At 42.3% G+C, this 19,538-nt stretch overlaps 1 protein-coding gene across 3 annotated transcripts in view; it reads left to right on the forward strand.

The window, feature by feature from the left end:
* TMEM154 (transmembrane protein 154) overlaps nucleotides 1–19,288 on the forward strand; it is a 47,405-nt gene extending 28,117 nt beyond the window's left edge. For 2 of the 3 annotated variants that reach the window (XM_073805490.1, XM_073805491.1), the window contains 4 exons: nucleotides 1,115–1,142; nucleotides 2,311–2,396; nucleotides 4,462–4,522; nucleotides 17,967–19,288. In XM_073805490.1, the coding sequence (XP_073661591.1) occupies nucleotides 1,115–1,142; nucleotides 2,311–2,396; nucleotides 4,462–4,522; nucleotides 17,967–18,099 (308 nt within the window). In that variant the 3' untranslated portion in view covers nucleotides 18,100–19,288. Of the gene's footprint in view, nucleotides 1–1,114; nucleotides 1,143–2,310; nucleotides 2,397–4,461; nucleotides 4,523–14,365; nucleotides 16,744–17,966 lie in introns of those variants that run through there. The other variant, XM_004326888.4, reaches the window with a different exon arrangement.
* Nucleotides 19,289–19,538: the final 250 nt, after the last annotated feature.

Genomic DNA, 19,538 nt, shown 5'->3' on the forward strand with positions numbered 1-19,538 from the left:
GTGTTTTTAAAGAAGAACAAAGAAGCTGCGATTAATCATCGTCTTGTGACATTTCTTTTTCTTTCTTTCTTTCTTTTTTTTTTTGTGGTACATGGGCCTCTCACTGTTGTGGCTTCTTCCGTTGCGGAGCACAGGCTCCGGACGCGGAGGATCAGTGGCCATGGCTCACGGGCCCAGCTGCTCCGCGGCATGTGGGATCTTCCCAGACCGGGGCACGAACCCGTGTCCCCTGCATCGTCAGGCGGACTCTCAACCACTGCGCCACCAGGGAAGCCCTCTGTGACATTTCTTAATCGTGATTCTGGGAGTCAGGACGTTTCTGGTTTACGATTCTCTGACGAGGTGGTCCATGGCTGGGGGTCTGTGAGCACCACTTGCCCTGGAGAAACAACCTGAGTTTGTGCTTTAATGATGAGATCTACAACAGCAATTTTAGTCCATTAACGATGTTATCGATAACAGCAGTTTTAGTCATCTGACTCTGGTTGGTTAGTGTTCAGTTAGCACAGGACTGAGGTCAGAGGGAACAAGAAGGGGAATGAAGATTTGGATAGAGAGATTAATCATAAACTTGGTAGGGGACCTTCTGTTTTAGGGGGGACTTGGTTGCACTGAGACCAGAAGGTTGTGAGAGATCCACCCACACAAAGAGCAGGGCGAGAGGAGAGTTCCAGGGGGAGCCGGTGATTGATAACCCACGTCCTACTCCGGGACAAAGGGACAGTGTGTTGCAAGGAGATGAGACAGCAGTGGTTTGAACTGGCACATCTGGGGGCCCAGGAACAAGCCCTCTTTTCAACTCCTCCTTTCTCCATCTTACCACTGTTTTCCTCTTCCTATGGATAAAAATAGTCAAGAGGGATGGACATCCACTGTGAAGTGAGCGCTCTCAGAGGGCCACCAGATCTAAAAGAACAGATTTCACGTGGATGGGACCTCATTTCAATATGGCAGTCTGCCCTTGTTTGACATAGAGGTTAACTACTGCTCCTTTCAAAACGTTATCTACTTGAAGTAATTTCCTCTCTTTGTAGAGGAGATTTCAGCTGTTGGAAATAAAAAGTTGTTACACACACTGAAAGTTAACACGACTTTTATATTTACTCTCTTTTAGATGACCTGGGAAGTGAAAACATGAAACTGTAAGTTCCCCACTGCCTCCAGTCCAGCTCGGGATAGGCCAGGATGTCAGGGGATGAACAGATTAGAGAGCCGGCTTTTCAATAGTTTTGGGTTTGACACCCCTTCCGGGGACCTTTGGCTTCCCCAGCCCCAGGAGGATGTGCCCGAGTGCCCACACCTCACCCCAGGGGAGATCTGAGAGGAGGGCAGGGTCCTTTGTTCAGAAAAGAACTTTTTTTCTGACTGCTACTGATTCCAAATGCATTGTTGGTTGAGTATGCTGACGCTGGGTGTATTTCAAGGACATCCGTTCATTTATTCTGATTAAAAATTTTATCTCCAGGGAAGAGACTTTAGCTGGTTATTAAGGGAGGGGAGCCCTGGTAGAAGCCTGAGGTTTGTATGTTGAGAAGCAGTGCGTGGTGGGGAGAGGGGGCGAGAAGAGGAATGGAGGTGGCGGGAGGGGGTGGAGGAGAGAGAGGAAAAGAGGATGACACCCGGAGGAGTGGCCTGGGGCGATGTCACCACCACCTCTGTCACCACCCCCGCCAGCCCGGTTATTTGGACACTAGGCTGGCTTCCTCTGCAGGGTGGCGCCTACGCAGCGCAGCGCTCAGAGCAGGTGGTCCCCTCCCCCAACCCCACCGACATTAACCTGGGCTTCTCCCCTGAACTGCGCGCTGAGCCCCGGCTAGGGAGGACGGTGGATTTTTTAGCACAAGGGCTCCATTTCTTCAAGGCAGGAAAGCCTGGGAATGGAAGGGCGAGGTGATGAAAGTAGCCTGTTGACCGTGGCCTCTGGACGTGGAGCACTGATCAAAAACCCCCAAAGAAAGGGAAGTGAAATTGAGCAAGGCTAAAATGCTAAATGTGGCAACTCCCCGGAGGAGTCTCGGGCTTGGTACCTTCCGGAGGAGCAGAGTCTCCTGGGCTGCCTTTCAGCCCATCATCAGTAATGGATGACGGTTTATTTTCGTTTTTGCCTTTTTTCCTATTAGAGTTTGGTCCTCTTGAATAGGGCAAACCCCCAGCCTACCCTGGAGTGTAAGGCACTGAATCAAGTTCGCCTTCCTCACAGCCAACGGTCAACATCCTAGGCGCTCCTCAAACGAAATTCAGCACATCACACATGTTGGTTTTGGTTTTTGTTTTGTTTTTTCCAACAAGCTCTTTATTTTCTCTCTCCAGCCCTATTTTTGAGGAAGACACACCCTCTGTGATGGAAATAGAAATGGAAGAGCTTGATAAGTGGATGAACAGCATGAATAGAAATGGTATGTGGTGTGGAATAACCTAAGGTGGGTTTTTTTGTGCTCTGTGGTAAGAGAAGGCTGCCCCCAATTTGTAACTATGCCATGAGTCCTAGAGGGACCCTGTGAGCCCACCCACATTACATCTGGCACATGCACGAAGTAAGCAGGGTGTCTGCCATCCTTAAATATGCAGTTTAATTATTGCATCAATGGTTGCTACTCTTTTGTATTTTTTTTTTTTTTTTTTTTTTTTGCGGTACGCGGGCCTCTCACTGTTGTGGCCTCTCCCGTTGCGGAGCACAGGCTCCAGACGCGCAGGCTCAGCGGCCATGGCTCACGGGCCCAGTCGCTCCGCGGCATATGGGATCTTCCCGGACCGGGGCACGAACCCACGTCCCCTGCATCGGCAGGCGGACTCTCAACCACCGCGCCACCAGGGAAGCCCTCTTTTGTATTTTTGCACAAGTTTTTCAAATGGTCTTTTTCTTCTTGAAAATGATCTTATTTTCGAGCAAGGAAATCTCTTGAAACCAAACTATCTGGAAAAAGTTACCATCTGGCATTATCTGATATATTATAGAATCTAGAGATCTGTGATTTTAATCTGTATATAAATATAAAACTTTATCAAATATGGTTTACATAGATCTGTCTGTCTAGTAGGCACTAGCCATATATGTCTATTTAATTTAAAATTTTAAAAATTAAATGAAATTTAAAATTTTGTTCCTTACTCATTCCAGCCACATCTTGAGGGCTCAGTAGCCACCTGTGGCTAACAGCTATTATATCAGACAGTGCAAATCTAGAACACTCCCTTCACTGTAGAAAGTTCTACTGGACAGCACTAATAGAGATAGTAATATAAATATCCAATTATAACTTAGTTTCCAATTGATATCTGGCAGTAATTGTAGTATATATCCCTTACTTTTCATTAAATCAACATTTAGATGTAAAAATGATGACAGCTGTTTTTTCTATTTTTGATTCCTTTAAAAAATCAATAAATTATTTTAATGCTCATGCTAAACTACTACAATCTACTATTTATATTATCCTATCACTTGTATTTTTAACATTTATCTTAAAGCAAATACCCTGGGAGCTGTCAGATTCAACAATCTACAATGGAGTTCTCAAATCCAGAGGCTTGGTGTGAGAATTTTTGTACCAGAGGCTCATCAAGATGAGCTTTCCAGAAGATGAGAACCATTTAACTAAATTGTACAATTTTGAACAGTTTTTCATAGTCCAGTATTGAGGGAAGAATGGTTCTGTAAAGCATTTGAGGATGGGGTGGGTCATTGAGATAGTCCTTAAAGTAGTTTCATCTTGTTGTTTTTAGTTTATAAAAATAATATACGTACACAGTAGAATTTGGAAAATGCAAAAAAAAAAAAAAAAGAAGAATAGTGTTCCACCACACAGAACCAATCTCTCTTAATATTTTGGTGTATTTCCTTTTGTGACTCAGATAATTGTAATATAAAATCATGATCCTGTTACACTCACTAAAACCAGAAATCTGGAAGAAGGCATTTCCATTTGACAGCTAAAGCAGAGAGTGGCTTTGACACAGGTGATAGATCCAGTGGATTTTTCTCCCCCTTGGAAACAGCAGTCGTGTAATAGGAGAGAATTCTGATGACTTTAACAAGGTCGACTGTTCCCCACTTTACCTGCTTCTTTCCTGTTGTGCCTCCAGACTGAAATCATTCTGCAGACACATCAGGACCTTGGGTGAAGCCGTTTTATTCCTGTGTCTACTCTGATCCATGCAGATTCTAGCCTTTGGAGCCCCAGTGGTGTTCCTCAGGGACTGAATAACCAAGCAGTGATGAATTGTGCCCTTTCCAACGGGGCCAGAGGCACGTTGAAGTCTTGTATCTGTGCTGTTAGTGCTTTTTCCATTTCAAGAGCCTTGCCGTCATTAATCTTTTAACCTCTGAAACTCCCTGGTGAGGCCATTTCTGCACAACTAACCATACAGATCAGAGAAATGTGATACTCAACTGCACGAGTTTTGTAGATAAAAAACAGAATTTTAGTGACTAACAATGAGCTTGCTTTTATTCTGTCCTAGCCAACTATGAGTGTTTACCTACTTTAGAGGAAGAAAAGGAACCAAACCACAGCAACCCAAGGTACTTCTAATTTCTACCACAGATTATATATGGTTGGGAGGGGGAGATTGGAGACCACAGTTGAGGACTTTTGCTCACCTTCTCTGTGCCTATAAATTTTTTTTAAGATTTCTTTATTATTCATTTATTTATTTTATTATTTTTGGCCGCGTCGGGTCTTAGTTGCAGGCATATGGGCTCTCTGTTGTGGTACGCGGGCTTCTCTCTAGTTGTGGTGTGCGGGTTTTCTCTTCTGTAGTTCAGGGCGCCAGCTCAGTAGTTGTGGCGTACGGGCTTAGCTACCCCGCGACATGTGGGATCTTAGTTCCCTGACCAGGGATGGAACCCATGTCCCCTGCATTGGAAGGTGGATTCTTTACCACTGGACCACCAGGAAAGTCCCTGTGCCTATAAATTTTATGTGACAGTTTTCATGGGTGTATGGAGAAACGAAAGTGGGAGTTATGGAAAATAGAAAGGTACAAATTAAATATCCTAGTGACTCTTTATCTTTAGAAATAAATTAGTAGTGACATTTTTTTGCCCTTCTAAAGAGACACTGTTGAGTCGGCTTCTGTTTTAGTCCTAAAACTTGCTGATTATGACAAACTGTAGGTTTGTTGACCTTGGATGAGTAGATGTTTGGTAAGGAAAACAGATGGAGGTGACAATCTCAAAGGGGTAACTGTAAACAAGAGTGAGTAAAATGAACATAAACAAAACAAAAGAAAACCCCGCCTGAATTGGATTGTTATATGAGAGAAATTAAATGAGAATTTTTTTAAAACCCATACTCCATTCTACCACTAGGTGGCTCTGCTTAATAGAAAATTTTAGCGCACTGGGGCCTGTGCGTCCTTTAGCCTTCCACAGTCTTGTTTAAATTATATTATCTTTTGTGAGGATAGAAATTACCGTGTCTGGGTGTTTTTGATCAGAGAATCCTTTGGTCAGGACCTGGGACATGCTCGCAGGAAATAGGATTGATGATTCAGTAAGTCAGGGACTTGCTCCACAGAGCACTGCTGTGATTTGGGGGGCACAGAATTGCTGATGGGGTGACTCCGAGATGACCAACGAGTAGGGAACTTGACTGAGCCTGTAACTGAGATATTACACTTCTGTCGGAATAAACAGAATACATTTTCAAAGCAGGATAAAGACCACCCACCGTCTCTCCTTCCAAGTTACCCAGAGGCCCTGCACCTTAAGTCCCCTTAAATGTTTCCAGAGCGCAGTCACTTGTCATAAGCAGTTCCTGAAGCCAGAGCGATGCAAGGAAAGACTGATTATTAGACAATGATTGGGGCAGTCAGATGTCTGTCTTCCAGACCCTTGTTCTGCTTCCTCCCCTAAGCCTTACTTGAGAAGTCGTGCCACCATAATCTTACTGAGGTGAGCCTCCGCTCTGATGCAGGATATGCACCTTATTGTAGATGTCAGTCATTGTTACCTCTGCGGGTACTTGCATGTTAGAATTCACCACTGGTTCAGAAAAGAGTCTATCCTATTTAAAGGAGATATCAGACATTAACAAGAAGATGAAAGAAAAAAAAGAATGCTCGTGGGAGTATCACAGAGGACATTACGAAGGAATTATTTCCTTTGCATTTTTACCTAAAAATGAACATCTATGTGTGTCCAGTTTAGGGCTCAGATCACCCCCCAAAACCTTATAAATATCTTATTACTGCGTCTCTGATGTGCACCCTCAAAAGATGTGAGATGTCATTGGTGTTTATATACCTGCTCTTGTTCCTTGAAATTATTGGCAACATAGAAGAAGCTTAACGTTAGAGAATTGTATGGTGCTAAAAGCGTCTTAGAAATCATGTTTTTGAAATACCGAGAGGCTGGTCTCTGAAGTAAGCGCTACCACATTTCCGCTTCTAAGGCGAAAAGCCTTAACCTGTTCGGAGAGCTGCTTCATGCTAAATTATTGATTTTAAAGGGAATGTCTACATTCCTCTGTTGGTCTGGTTTTAATTCACAGGACAACTGTCAAGCTGTCACCTCATTCCCTCTTGATGAAGCCAGGACCAGGGTTATAGAACCAAGAGTGGCAAGTCCCCAATCTTTGGTGCTGATGACACTGTCTGATTACTTCAAAGGGTATCATGATATTGCAGAGCAAATTTAATTTTTATTCACTAAAAACTCTGTAAGCTTCAGTTTCCTCATCTTGTAAAATGGATATAATGCCACCTGTCCTTCTAGTTTCACAGGATCCCAAGAGAGAAAAAAACTTTGTAAGTTTTAAATCACCACACAAATGAAATGAATTCTTTTATGCTCTGGCAATAATTCTCCCCATCCACTCCAACTGACTTTTTTTTTTTTTAAAGATTTTCTATTTTAGAGCAGTTTTAGATTCACAGCAAAATTGAGCAGAAAGTACATAGAAGTCCCCCATACCCCTGGCTCCCACATGCACAACCCTCTCTGCTGTTGACACCCCCCACCAGAGCGGGACCTTCGTTACAATCGGTTAACCTATTTTGACACATCATTAGTCCAAAGTTCCCCAGTGGTTTTGACCTCTGTGAATCATCCTTCCTCTACCGTCTAAGCAGTATACGGGTGACTCTAATGCTTCAGAAAGTATATAACAGTCACTGCAGATTGAACGTAGTGGAAAACACACTTCCCCATCCTGCTTGGACTAGCAGGAGGATGGGGAACTAAGACTTCTGGAATCCATTTACTTCTTGATGCTAGAAAGACACTGTGACATAGAGCCTCTGTTATCCATAAAGTCCACTCTGATCCTGGGACAACGAGGTGATCTGGTCACCAGCCTACACTTAATGCACTACATTGTGTGCAGACGTCAACCCTTCACCTTCTCTTGTTCAGGTTCATAATCTCAGGTCTTTCCAGACTTTTCCCACACATCCCATTAGCCAGCAGTTCCTCATTACTTTGCCTTGTCCTCACTGAGTGGACATTTTCCTCGAGCTGTGGAATCTGAAATTTAGCACAGGATTTTAATAAGGGCCAGGGATGTGCAAAGTACCATGGGAAGTTTAAAGTATGGTTTTCATGTTTTCAAAAAAATCAGTGGGAAAAGACAGCAAAGGAATGGTGGGGGAAGGGGAATTCTATATCCTTATTTCCCACCTTAGCATTTTTCCCTATAATTCGTACATGTTATGTGCCAGGCAACGTATGGGGTACCGGGAACAGTGTCAGTGGAACAGTGTCCAAGGGGTGGGCAGGGTGGAGCTGAGGTCTGCCCTAGAGTTGAAGAGAATTTCATCACCGACATTGTTCAGCCTTGCCAGCGTGTGTTGATAACAAAAAACAGATCCATTGAGTTGGTTTTATTATTGTTTAAATTGTCTTGAAAGAATTCACTCCCTTATTGTCTACCCCCATCCTTACAATACCTTCTCTAATGCCACTCGACAGTGGCAAAAACAAGATGGAATTCCTTTCATCTTGGTGCTTACAGTCTGGGCAGTCTCTTCCTTCTTCCTGAGGCCTTTATAACTAGGCAATTTCCTGAAAGCGTGGTGTTTCTGCCTCTGCAAGCTTAGGTGAATAACCACAGAAAAGGAATTGCAAATATTAGCCAAGCGCACGTCTTCTTTCCCTTTATGCCTGTTGGCCACAGTGATGATTTTATGTTGAGTAACAGCATTGGGAAAGATTGGGGGAGAATTAGATTTCATCCAAGTCAATTTATAAATTTGAAAGTACAGTAATAACAACAATAATAAGACACTTATTCTAGATACCAGATACCTAGCTACTACTACCTAGGAAATTAACCAAGTCAAAGAAGGTAAGTAACAGTATACCTGTTCTGCTTTTGTAATAATTCCATTGTTCTTTTTTTTTTTTTTTTAAGAATCTCGGGTGTGAGACTCAGACACCAATGTATTTTTATTAATTTATTTATTTTTGCTGTGTTGGGTTTTCGTTTCTGTGCGAGGGCTTTCTCTGGTTGTGACAAGCAGGGGCCGCTCTTCATCGCTGTGCGTGGGCCTCTCACTATCGCGGCATCTCTTGTTGCGGAGCACAGGCTCCAGACGCGCAGGCTCAGTAATTGTGGCTCACGGGCCTAGTTGCTCCGCGGCATGTGGGATCTTCCCAGACCAGGGCTCGAACCCATGTCCCCTGCATCAGAAGGCAGATTCTCAACTAATGCGCCACCAGGGAAGCCCTCCATTGTTCATTTTATGATTCATGTCTGAGCTCAATAATATAAAAATGTATCACTTTAGTATTTTTCAGGAAAATGCAGGTTAGCTTAATAGAGAATTTTTTGAATTTCTCCCTGTTTCTTCCCTTCTCTTTGTGTTTTTTTGGAGAAAGTATGATCGTCAGTGTAATTTTTCAAATATACTTATTGAGTGCCTAATATGTGCCTGGCATTGTCCACATCATGCCAAGACAACCAGCTAAAAATGAAACAATCCATCTGAGTAAACCTGGAAATCAGAGAGGTTAAGTGATTTGTCCAAGTTTGCACAGCAAGTTTTTGATGAAGCTCAATCTAGAGAAGAGTTTAAAATTGGATTTTCATTTTCTTTGACTAATTAGTTAAAATAAAAGAGATATTCCATAAATGAAAAGACAAATTAGAAACTTTTAAAAAGAACCCTTAGTAGCAAGAAAGCCATCCACCATGAGGCCAACTATGAAAGTCTTCGGTGGCTGATGCAGTGCAGACATTGACAAGACTGAACCATGAATTGCAAGAAAACAGCAGTTTTGTGTGAACCGTTCTGGCCTCTCCACTCCAGTAAATCTCTGTGGCCGCTTCCAATTACTTTATGAGTTTCCTTCCTCTTTTTCTCTCCAGTCCCTCTAGTCATTTAAAAGTCAACAAGTATTAAATATTAAGTATATTAAGTGCCAACTGATTTCCCTCAAATCCGAGCTAAGTATCATGAGGGATACAAAGTAACAGTTTATAATCCTGCAGGATGCTAACCTCAAATGACATGGTTAACATGTAGGGGTGTGTGTGTATGTGTGTGTCTATGCCTGTCTGTGGTGGGTGAGAGAAGATGCACTAAATTCAATACACCACAGCCTCGTTTGAATACTAGCCCAGATTGTGTCTACACCGTGGGCATGATCTATGTGTCTTGCACCAATTCTGGGCCTGGCTCTGATGGCAGCCAGATTCTCGTCTCTATAATTCCACCTGGGCAGGCCTCTTACGGGAAGGAGAAGGGACGTTCTACTGATGACGCGGAAGAGAGCATGATCTAACTGTTCCGTGACTTTGTGCTAAACTGAACTTTGCACTCCTCCCCAAACCAAGTTAGAGAGCATCATCATTAGAGAAAGGTTTAGCATAGGTTTATTACATCTTGGGAGGCAGGCAACATTAGCTGTGGTCAGAAAGAGGGATTGTTACAAGGTAAACTGGTCAGAAGGACAAAGATGGCTTATCTGATCCTGACCGCAACCAAGGGGCAGTTATGAAACCAGGTGTTAAAATTGCACCTCCTCATTTAACTGGTGGTGTTCCACTTAAATGCTTTCTTAAAATCATCAGATGATGCTTTTTAATCAATTCAATTGGTTTTTTACAGTTTGGAGGCTTGTTACTATACAGCTTTTTGGAAAGCTACCCCACATTCTTAAAATATCTACATATAACCCTCTGAGAAAAATCACTCACTCATGCTGCTGTCACAGATAAGTGACCAAAGCCGTACGAATTAACATCAAGGCAAGCAACAGAGGTTTGAAGCGGGATCACTGATTTTATTTGTTGCAATTCTGTGGCAGTTTGCCAAGATATTTTTAACAGGGAATTCTAGCATTTGCCAGAGCTGGAAACATCAGGGCTGATTCGATCATTTCACAGAGATGATAAATAGCCAAAAAGATAGCAGGGAACACATCTAACTCAATAAAGGAACGAGCGTGAGGGAGAATAATGCCTCCAGGCTCGGGCACGGGTGGGGAGCCAGGTCCCGGGTTGCTGACTTACTAAGAGGCACGTTGGCCATCACACCACCAGTGAAAATCGCGTGTGAGAGTTGCGACACTAGGAATGACCTGCTGACCCACTGCTGAAGCAACTTGTACCCACACTGGGACTGTCTCTAGTGTGGCGGGCCTGGCACGTTGTCAGTGGCCAGATCTATAAGCACATAAATTCCACACATATCATGCATGAGGTCCTGTGCTCTTTGATGCTTTAAATGAATGGGTTCTGGTTGGTGGGCAGTGTCACACTTTAAGCCTTCATAATGTTTGTAGAGTGTTCTAAACAAACCGCATTGAGGTTACACTGTCCTCAGAAACTGAAAGTTTGTTTTGGAAGATGGTTTCTTAAAGGCTGTGGATATTTGAAGCAATGTTCAAGCTTGTGTTTAACTGAACATTTACTAGCATAGAATCTAGCAAAATCAGAATGGCCGTTCATGTGTCTGGAGGTCGGGCCCGTGGCAGAGAGCTTCGCCTACATTTTCTCATTGATTTTTTTCCAACAGCCTTCTAAGGCACATGGTATTATTATGCATGTTTTGCAGATGAGATGGGCTAAGAAATGTTAACCTGCTCGAGGTCACACAGCGAGAAAGTGGCTGAGCCCTGATTTAAGCTCTGCCCACCTGACCCTGGGCTCAAAAAGCCACCATGAGCACAAGCCAGCATTTGGCTCAACCATAGAAGCAGCCCAAGAAGAGAAATACCTAGGCAAAAACTTAATCAAAAAATGTATGGATAATATAAAAAGAAATTGTTCAAATTTTTATGGAGGGATATCAAAGATATAAACAAATGGAGAGAGACGTACTGTGTTTCTGAATGAAAGACTCAACAGTGTGAAAATTATCCTTTTAAATTCAACTTAGTCTTTTAAAGATCCCAGTGAGCATTTCATCTGGGAGAATAATTGTGCGCAGATAGGGTAATTCTAAAAGAAGGAAAAAGAACAATTGTGTGTGGGGAGGTGGATTTGCAGGGAACATGCTCCAATAATTAAAACTGTGCATACCCAGAACCAAATAAGTATTACTGGCATAGAATAGTATATTCAAAACAGCCTCAAGTATATGTAAACATTTAATATATTATAAAAGTAGCAATTCATAGCAAGTGGATTATTCAGTAAATAGTCTTAAAACAACTGACTAACATTGGGAGGGAAAATTTAGAACTCGACCTCACACTTTAGATTAAAATAGACTCCAGATAAGTTTATATGTGAAAAAGAAAGAAAGAAAATCCAGAAAAATTAAAGATAAATATTATAACTGTAAGGTGAGGTCTGGTTGAAAACATGACACACAGTCAGAAACCGTATCAGAAAAGGATAGACTTAACTACATTAAAAACTCAAATTTTTTATACTTCCAAAAACACAATATAAAATTAGGAGGAAAATGACAAATTGGGGGAAAGTATATGCGATATGTATGATGAACAAGGAATTATTATTAATACATAAATCAATAAAAAGATAATGTCCCATATGGGCAAAGAATATTAATAAGTATTTTGGCAAAAGAAGAAATTAAAATTACCAACAGAGCTTTGAAAAAAACTTTAGTCTTCCTAGTAACAAAAAAAAGTAACCCAAGAATATGTTAAGGTAAATATTAGATTATTTTCACCTATTGAATTCACAAAAGCTAAAAATAATAATATCCAGTATTAGAATGTTGGGGAAAGGATATTTCCCTAAAGGAAAGTGTCAAGAGAAGGTAAATTTCTAGGGAAGGGGGATAATTGGACAATGGGCTGGTCAAGCTTTAAAATTGCATACATTTTAACCTAGCAATTCCTCGTCTAGATATTTATGCAAAGGTAACAACTGGAAGCATGCAAAAATGTAGCAATTTTTATAATAAATAAAAATTATAAATTGGAAATAGCTTAAATGTTTAACAATAAGGATATGCCTAAAAATAGTGTTCTTGGTGAGACAATGCGAGACAATGGTGTGCTCTATAGCCAATTAAAAAGATATGGTATATTTATTAGCCAGAAAAGAGGTCTATATATGAATGAGAGTGAGAAAAGCAGATTACAGAACAATATGCATAACATAATTCCATTTTTGTACAAAAAGAATATATATCATTATCACAGAAAAAAGTTTGGAAGAATAAATACCAAAATGTTAACTGTAGTGAGGTTGTTAGTATTTTTATTTGGCTTATTTGTATTTTGTATTTTTTCAACAATGAATATGGATTGGTCTTATAATAATTAACTTTAAAAATCACTTCTATTTTAACTGCTGGACACAGATTAACGTTGTGGACAAACGAGGGACTGTGCCCATTGCTGTACAGCCTTGTATTTTGGTCTGCTTAGAGTAGCTGAAATGTCAAGATAAGGCCACAGAAGGAAAACATGCACTTCAGGGACTTATGCTCCATAGAGATGAACTCCTGGATCTCAGAAATATTATCTTGCTACCACCCAATTTCCAAGAAAGGAAGCCTCCTTGCCCAGTTTAAGAGCTGTTCAGTGTGACTTATGAAACGGGTTGTTACGTTCGTTCTTCAGATAAAGAATGTCTTCATTTGCAGTCAGGTTTCCATTAAATAAGTTTTCCTATAGAAGTTGTCCTTTTGTCCATGTCTGCTTTCCCCTTTCTTTCCCATTGGTCAGCCTTCCTGGTCACAGCTTCTTCCCCCTGTCTTCACAACACAGACACAGACACACAAACACATACACAATGTCTCTCCTCCTCTTTCTTGGCTAGATCTAGCTAGCTAGCTAGCTAGCTCTCTATCATCTAGCTAGCTAGCTAGCTCTCTATCATCTAGCTAGCTAGCTAGCTCTCTATCATCTAGCTAGCTGGCTCTCTATCATCTAGCTAGCTAGCTCTCTATCATCTAGCTAGCTAGCTAGCTCTCTATCATCTAGCTAGCTGGCTCTCTATCATCTAGCTAGCTGGCTCTCTATCATCTAGCTAGCTAGCTAGCTCTCTATCATCTAGCTAGCTAGCTAGCTCTCTATCATCTAGCTAGCTAGCTGGCTCTCTATCATCTATCAAGTTGTTTCAGAGACCTTTTGGAAACACCTGGTGTGTCACTGAGCAGGCGAGAACTGAAGTAGGAGTCAGAAAAACATGGTCTATTGCAGCCTCTACGAGCCTCTGAGCTAAGGAGACACCAGGTCCTGTTGATGATCGTTATTCAGGCACTTCCTTGGAAACACAGGTCACTTCAAGTGGAGACATGCTAGAATTTGGGTGAAAGGACACAACATTTTTAAAAAGTGGGTGGAGGTGCGGGAGGTCAAGTAGTTGCTTTCCACGAGACTTGGGTGGAGACATGGTCTCACTGGGAAAGAGCTATAGAGCCAGACCTGTGGCTGAGAGAGCCAAGTGAGAAACAAAAGCAGAAATTAGCCCGCTAGCATGGTTATGTCCACACACCGTGCCCATAATTTATGTCTACTCACACCTGAAGATGCCTGATGATTGAATTCTAAATGACACTGAGAAGGCACTTCCAGATCCTCTGTGCCTGGGAAAAAAAATGGGCTTTTGAAAACATGCCAGGACCACAAACCCTTGAGAGAAAATAACATATCGAAATTTTTTTTTTTAAGGAAAAAGAAAAGGCGGTTTGGCATCTATCCATAGAGAATGGGATCCGATTTCTTTAAAGGGGGAACCCCGGCTCCATCTGGTTCTCTCCACATCAGCCCTGGGGAAGATATTACAACCAGAGCTAGGGATTATTTCTTGGCTTTCCTAGATTTCCTCCTCAGGGTTCAGATATAAAATCCAAACTGAACTGACCTTTGTTTCAGAAATTGTTATCTGGACACCGTCGGCTCCCTGACTGCTATGTTATCCTGAGTCACCTCCATAGCCGAGTGACCAGCTCTCAGTAGCTTCTTGGAAATATACTATTGTTCTGTTTTTTGCAGTGACAATGAATCCTGAAACTGAATGGTGCTAATGTTTTCCAAGAGAAAGCAGCCCCGGAGGGAGCCTGCTGGGCCTGCCAGCAGAGGATGAAGAGGATCCGAATTTAATTAATTTCAAATCAATGTAAACACAAGAACCTTTTGCTGTTGCTTCCAGCGCCCACTCTTCCAACGCCCAGTGCATCACCTGTACTTGGAAGAATGCTCGATTGAGAAGTGCTGGGCAAAGGCGTGGCTGCCATCCATCGCTGAGGGTGGAGGAACCATAAGATGCAGTCAGCGTTTATCAGTGGGTGTTTCCTCCACCCAGCCAACCTCTAGATGACTGTACCATCACCCTGGCCCGCTCTCAAGTCCTTGTTACCTTTCTGCTTCATTCCTCAGGGTACAAATCAGGAAGCTGTCTATGGTTTCCTTCTGGGTCACCTTGCGACCTAGCTAGCTTTGGATAATTTCTTCTCATGAGTTAAGTTCTCTGATAGGTCAATTACATTCAGTGGGAACTTTGCTCAAGGTGAGTTATGTCATGGAATAGACAGCAAACAAAGCAAGTGTTTCAATGTGGACCCCATCCCAGGGGGTGGGTAAGCTCATTTCCACCTGCCATGAGACACAGTGTGAGAGCCCACAGTCCTGAAGGGATGCTGTTTGGGGACGTGTTGACCCTGAGTTGGCCAGGTGAGGGAGGAATGGAATTCTCAGTGAAAGAGCACCTGTTTTCCTTCTCAGAGAAAATCAGCTACTTGTTCACATTTCCCCATGGCTCATCCCTGCCCTCACCTCAACTCCCTCGCGTGTGATGTATGGATAGATGTGTTCATCTGGGCCTCCTCTGCCGCCTTCTGTGTCTCTGAGATCTTTAAGGTTGTTTGGAACAAACAGACCAGCAATAGGCTCTGTCTGTGCCCGAGGCAGGTACCCTTCCTCATACTCAGGATCTTTCCTGCCAGCCTGACCAGGGCTCGTGTCCTCAACGCAGCTCCCAGGAGGCCACCACCGGTCATCAGAGATGACATTCTACGTGATATTTGTTGACATCCTCCTGCTAGAAGCAATGGTGCAAAATGCAGAAGGGCCTAGTTATCACTCCCACTCACGTAAAATCAATCACCATTTAATCCTTAATTTTCCAATTCTGACCTTTAAAGCAATCTAGCAAATTAGGAGCCCTCAGCTCTTCCACGGCACCTAATGTTTTATTCCAGGAAAGAAACCAAGAATGAGAACTGTAGCTTACTCCCCGCATATAAACAGAGGAGGGGTTGAGGTTCACCAAATATTTGCTGCTGTTATTTGGGGTCTTGTGTTTGAAAGGCTGCCTTAATGCAAAACGAAAACAGTCCTTTTTTTCAGAATCCCTTTAACCAGCACTTGCCTTCTGAACTATGCCCACAATTTTAAAGGCAGAATTCCAAGCCAGGGAGGTCTTTCCACCGCCGTGAAAGATAGAACTATCTGGCTGTGTTTAACCACTGCTCTTATGCCATCCCGGGGTTGCAAAGAGCTTTGGCAAAAGACAGTCTTCATGGTACAGAAGCACAACAGAGCTGTCTGTTGTATTCTCTTTAGCACATCCTGATATGGCATTTTTGTTTTCCTTGCCGTTTTGCATATTCATATTCAACTTGTGGTCCAGAGTGACTCTCAAGATATTTATGCCAAAATCGCTACTTTCCAAATCATCGTTTCTGGCTGTTTTGTTACCTTGTTTCTCATCCACACTTTGACTCTGTAAAGAGTCTCTTCTTTCTCTAGGTAGCTAAGATTTTTGCTGAACTTTTAGGCCCGTAAGCGTCATCCAACCCTATCAAATAATGGACTTCAGCGGTTCAGAGAAGGATAGGAGGTCTTGGAGTCTCACTTTGATGAAGTGATATTTTATGATATGGTACATATATTCTCATTCAATATTTGAAATGACTTCAAATTCCAGAAGAAGCAAGCTTCAGCAGTATGTCATTGTGTTTATATCTGAAAAATGTACTAACCTCTATAGTTGCATCATGTGCGAAGCACTTTAAAAAAAGAGTTTACTCTGGCAAGATATATGACATTAGTATGAGTCAAAACAGCCAAAGTTCAGTGCTCTGTATCTTTTTATTACTGTCCAGTCAAGAGGCATCATAGATTATGATCATTCCAAGAATTGTATTTAAACCTAATCTTAATTTTTATGTTTCAGATTACTGTTCGTAAAAATCTTAATAATTTGCCCTAATTGGGTAGCCAATCAGAGAAAAATCTGACTTTAGAATATTTTCAAATGTGTAAATTTTATCGTATTTTTGTACATATTAAGTAAGCTAAGTTAGCAACATTGCCTTGTTGAACTCCTCAGGAAACTTGTTGTAATAAATATGTGAAAATCTCAGTCTTAACTCAGCGATGTGACTCCTCTCTCTGGGAAGGTCATTGTCATCCAAACAGCGAACACATAGCATGGATCAATCTTGACATCCATGGGGTGACAGATGCTTCTGATCACCCTTGTAGCTCTAGCAATGTAAACGGGTGCTTTAAAAAATACTTTTGTCTATTCATTTGTTTTGATTGTTTAAACTATCAGTTTTCACCATCTCTGTAAGAAGGCCCTTATGTTGAGTAAACATAAAGTGTACACATTAGTTTCAACTTCTGTCAGAATTAGTACATATTCTGAATATAGTAGAGCAATAAGACATGGCTCACACTGGGGAGACATGGCTGAAATTCTCACTGTGAGGAAAACATTGACATTTTCTACTGAATTAAATTTACACATGCTGCTTTTTCACACTCAGGATGAATTCTGGCCTGTCTATTTAATATCTACAATAGGTGGTCCAGAGTAGCTTCATTCATAGATTACATTTCTTTGCTCTTACAATAACCAAAAGATCACCGTATATTAGTATGGTGTGGAAGTAGTCAAATTGCTTATTAATAATTGCTAAAACCAAACACCCAATTGCCTGAATTATTAATTTTTTTGAACAGCTCTTTCACCTTGCCTTGATACTGTCTTGTCTAGTAGCCAAATCTTATTTTCCTCTTAGTCCTTTTGTAGATATCTGGTGGGGTTTGTATTGTTTTTTGCCCTCTTATCTTTTCTGAATAATACGTCATGTTCATGAGACAGCAATCCATACAATTATATAAAATAAAACTTTTTAAATCACCTCTATGGATACTCTAAGCCCTTTCTGAAATGATATTTTAAGAAGTTAAATTCTTAAACCAAAGTACTTACAGTAACATAAGGACTTTAATCTCATTGCTGTACAAGATTAGAAATATATGTTGAACTGCTTAAGACAACCAAAGGTGGATGGGGTCCTGTGCCAATTGGTCTCCAGGTGCAGAAGGCTCAGTTAATCATCCTCCTTCATTGCCATCATATTATTATCATTGACCTTTGGTAGGTTATAAATAAATAACTAGACTTTTACAAAAAGCCTATTCATCACATTTTTCACTTCTTTGGTCTGCATGGAAAGGAATAAGATAATGATCTCTAGATACTACAAACAGTAGGTGACATCTTTTCCAGTGTAAAGATCAGTTGACTGAACATTCAAGACAGCGGACGAGTAAGACATAGAGATCACCTTCCTCCCCACAGATACATCAGAAATATATCTACATGTGGAACGACTCCTACAGAACACCTACTGAACGCTGGAAGAACACCTCAGACTTCCCCAAAGGCAAGAAACTCCCCACGTACCTGGGTAGGGCAAAAGAAAAACGAATAAACAGAAACAAAAGGATAGGGACGGGACCTGCACCAGTGGGAGGGAGCTGTGGAGGAGGAAAGGTTTCCACACACTAGGAGCCCCTTCGCGGGCGGAGACTGCGGGTGGCGGAGGGGGGAAGCTTCAGAGCCGTGGAGGAGAGCACAGCAACAGGGGTGCGGAGGGCAAAGCGGAAGATTCCCGCATTGAGGATCGGTGCCGACCGGCACTCACCACCCCGAGAGGCTTGTCTGTTCACCCGCCGGGGAGGGGCGGGGCTGGGAGCTGAGGCTCAGACTTCAGGGAGAGGTTGGAGTGCAGGGAGAGGACTGGGGTTGGCGGTGTGAACACAGCCTGAAGGGAGTTAGTGCACCACAGCTAGCTATGAGGGAGTACAGGGAAAAGTCTGGATCTGCCAAAGAGGCAAGAGACTTGTTCTTCCCTCTTTGTTTCCTGGTGCGCGAGGAGAGGGGATTCAGAGAACAGTCTAAAGGAGCTCCAGAGACGGGCGCGAGCCGCGGCTATCAGCGCGGACCCCAGAGACGGGCATGAGACGCTAAGGCTGCTGCTGCCACCACCAAGAAGCCTGTGTGCGAGCACAGGTCACTCTCCACACCTCCCCTCCCTGGAGCCTGTGCAGCCCGCCACTGCCAGGGTCCCGTGATCCAGGGACAACTTCCCCGGGGGAACACACAGCGCGCCTCAGGCTGGTGCAGCGTCATGTTGGCCTCGGCCGCTGCAGGCTCGCCCCACATCCATAACCCCTCACTCGCCCCGGCCTGAGTGAGCCAGAGACCCCGAATCAGCTGCTCCTTTAACCCCATCCTGTCTGAGCGAAGAACAGACGCCCTCATGCGACCTGCACACAGGGGCGGGGCCAAGCCAAAGCTGAACCCCAGGAGCTGTGCAAACAAAGAAGAGAAAGGGAAATCTCTCCAGCAGCCTCAGAAGTAGCAGATTAAATCTCCACAATCACCTTGATGTACCCTGCATCTGTGGAATACCTGAATAGACAACGAATCATCCCAAAACTGAGGCAGTGGACTTCAGGAGCAACTGTAGACTTGGGGTTTGCTGTATGTGACTGACTGGTTTCTGGGTTTATGTTTATCTTAGTTTAGTATTTAGAGTTTATTATCGTTGGTAGATTTGTTTATTGATTTGGTTGCTCTCTTCTTTTTTTTTTAATATATAGATATATATTTTTTAACTTTTTCTCTTTTTGTGAGTGTGTATATGTATGCTTCTTTGTGTGATTTTGTCTGTATAGATTTGCTTTTACCATTTGTCCTAGGGTTCTGTCTGTCCATTTATTTATTTATTTATTTTTTAGTATAGTTTTTAGTGCTTGTTATCATTGGTGGCGGATTTTTTTTTTTGGTCTGGTTGCTCTCTTCTTTTTCTTTCTTTTTTTAAAATTACTTTAAATTTTTTTAATTTTTAATAATTAAAAAAATTAA

This window comes from Tursiops truncatus, chromosome 5 (genome assembly GCF_011762595.2).
Source record: "Tursiops truncatus isolate mTurTru1 chromosome 5, mTurTru1.mat.Y, whole genome shotgun sequence".
Taxonomy (NCBI): Eukaryota; Metazoa; Chordata; class Mammalia; order Artiodactyla; family Delphinidae; genus Tursiops; species Tursiops truncatus.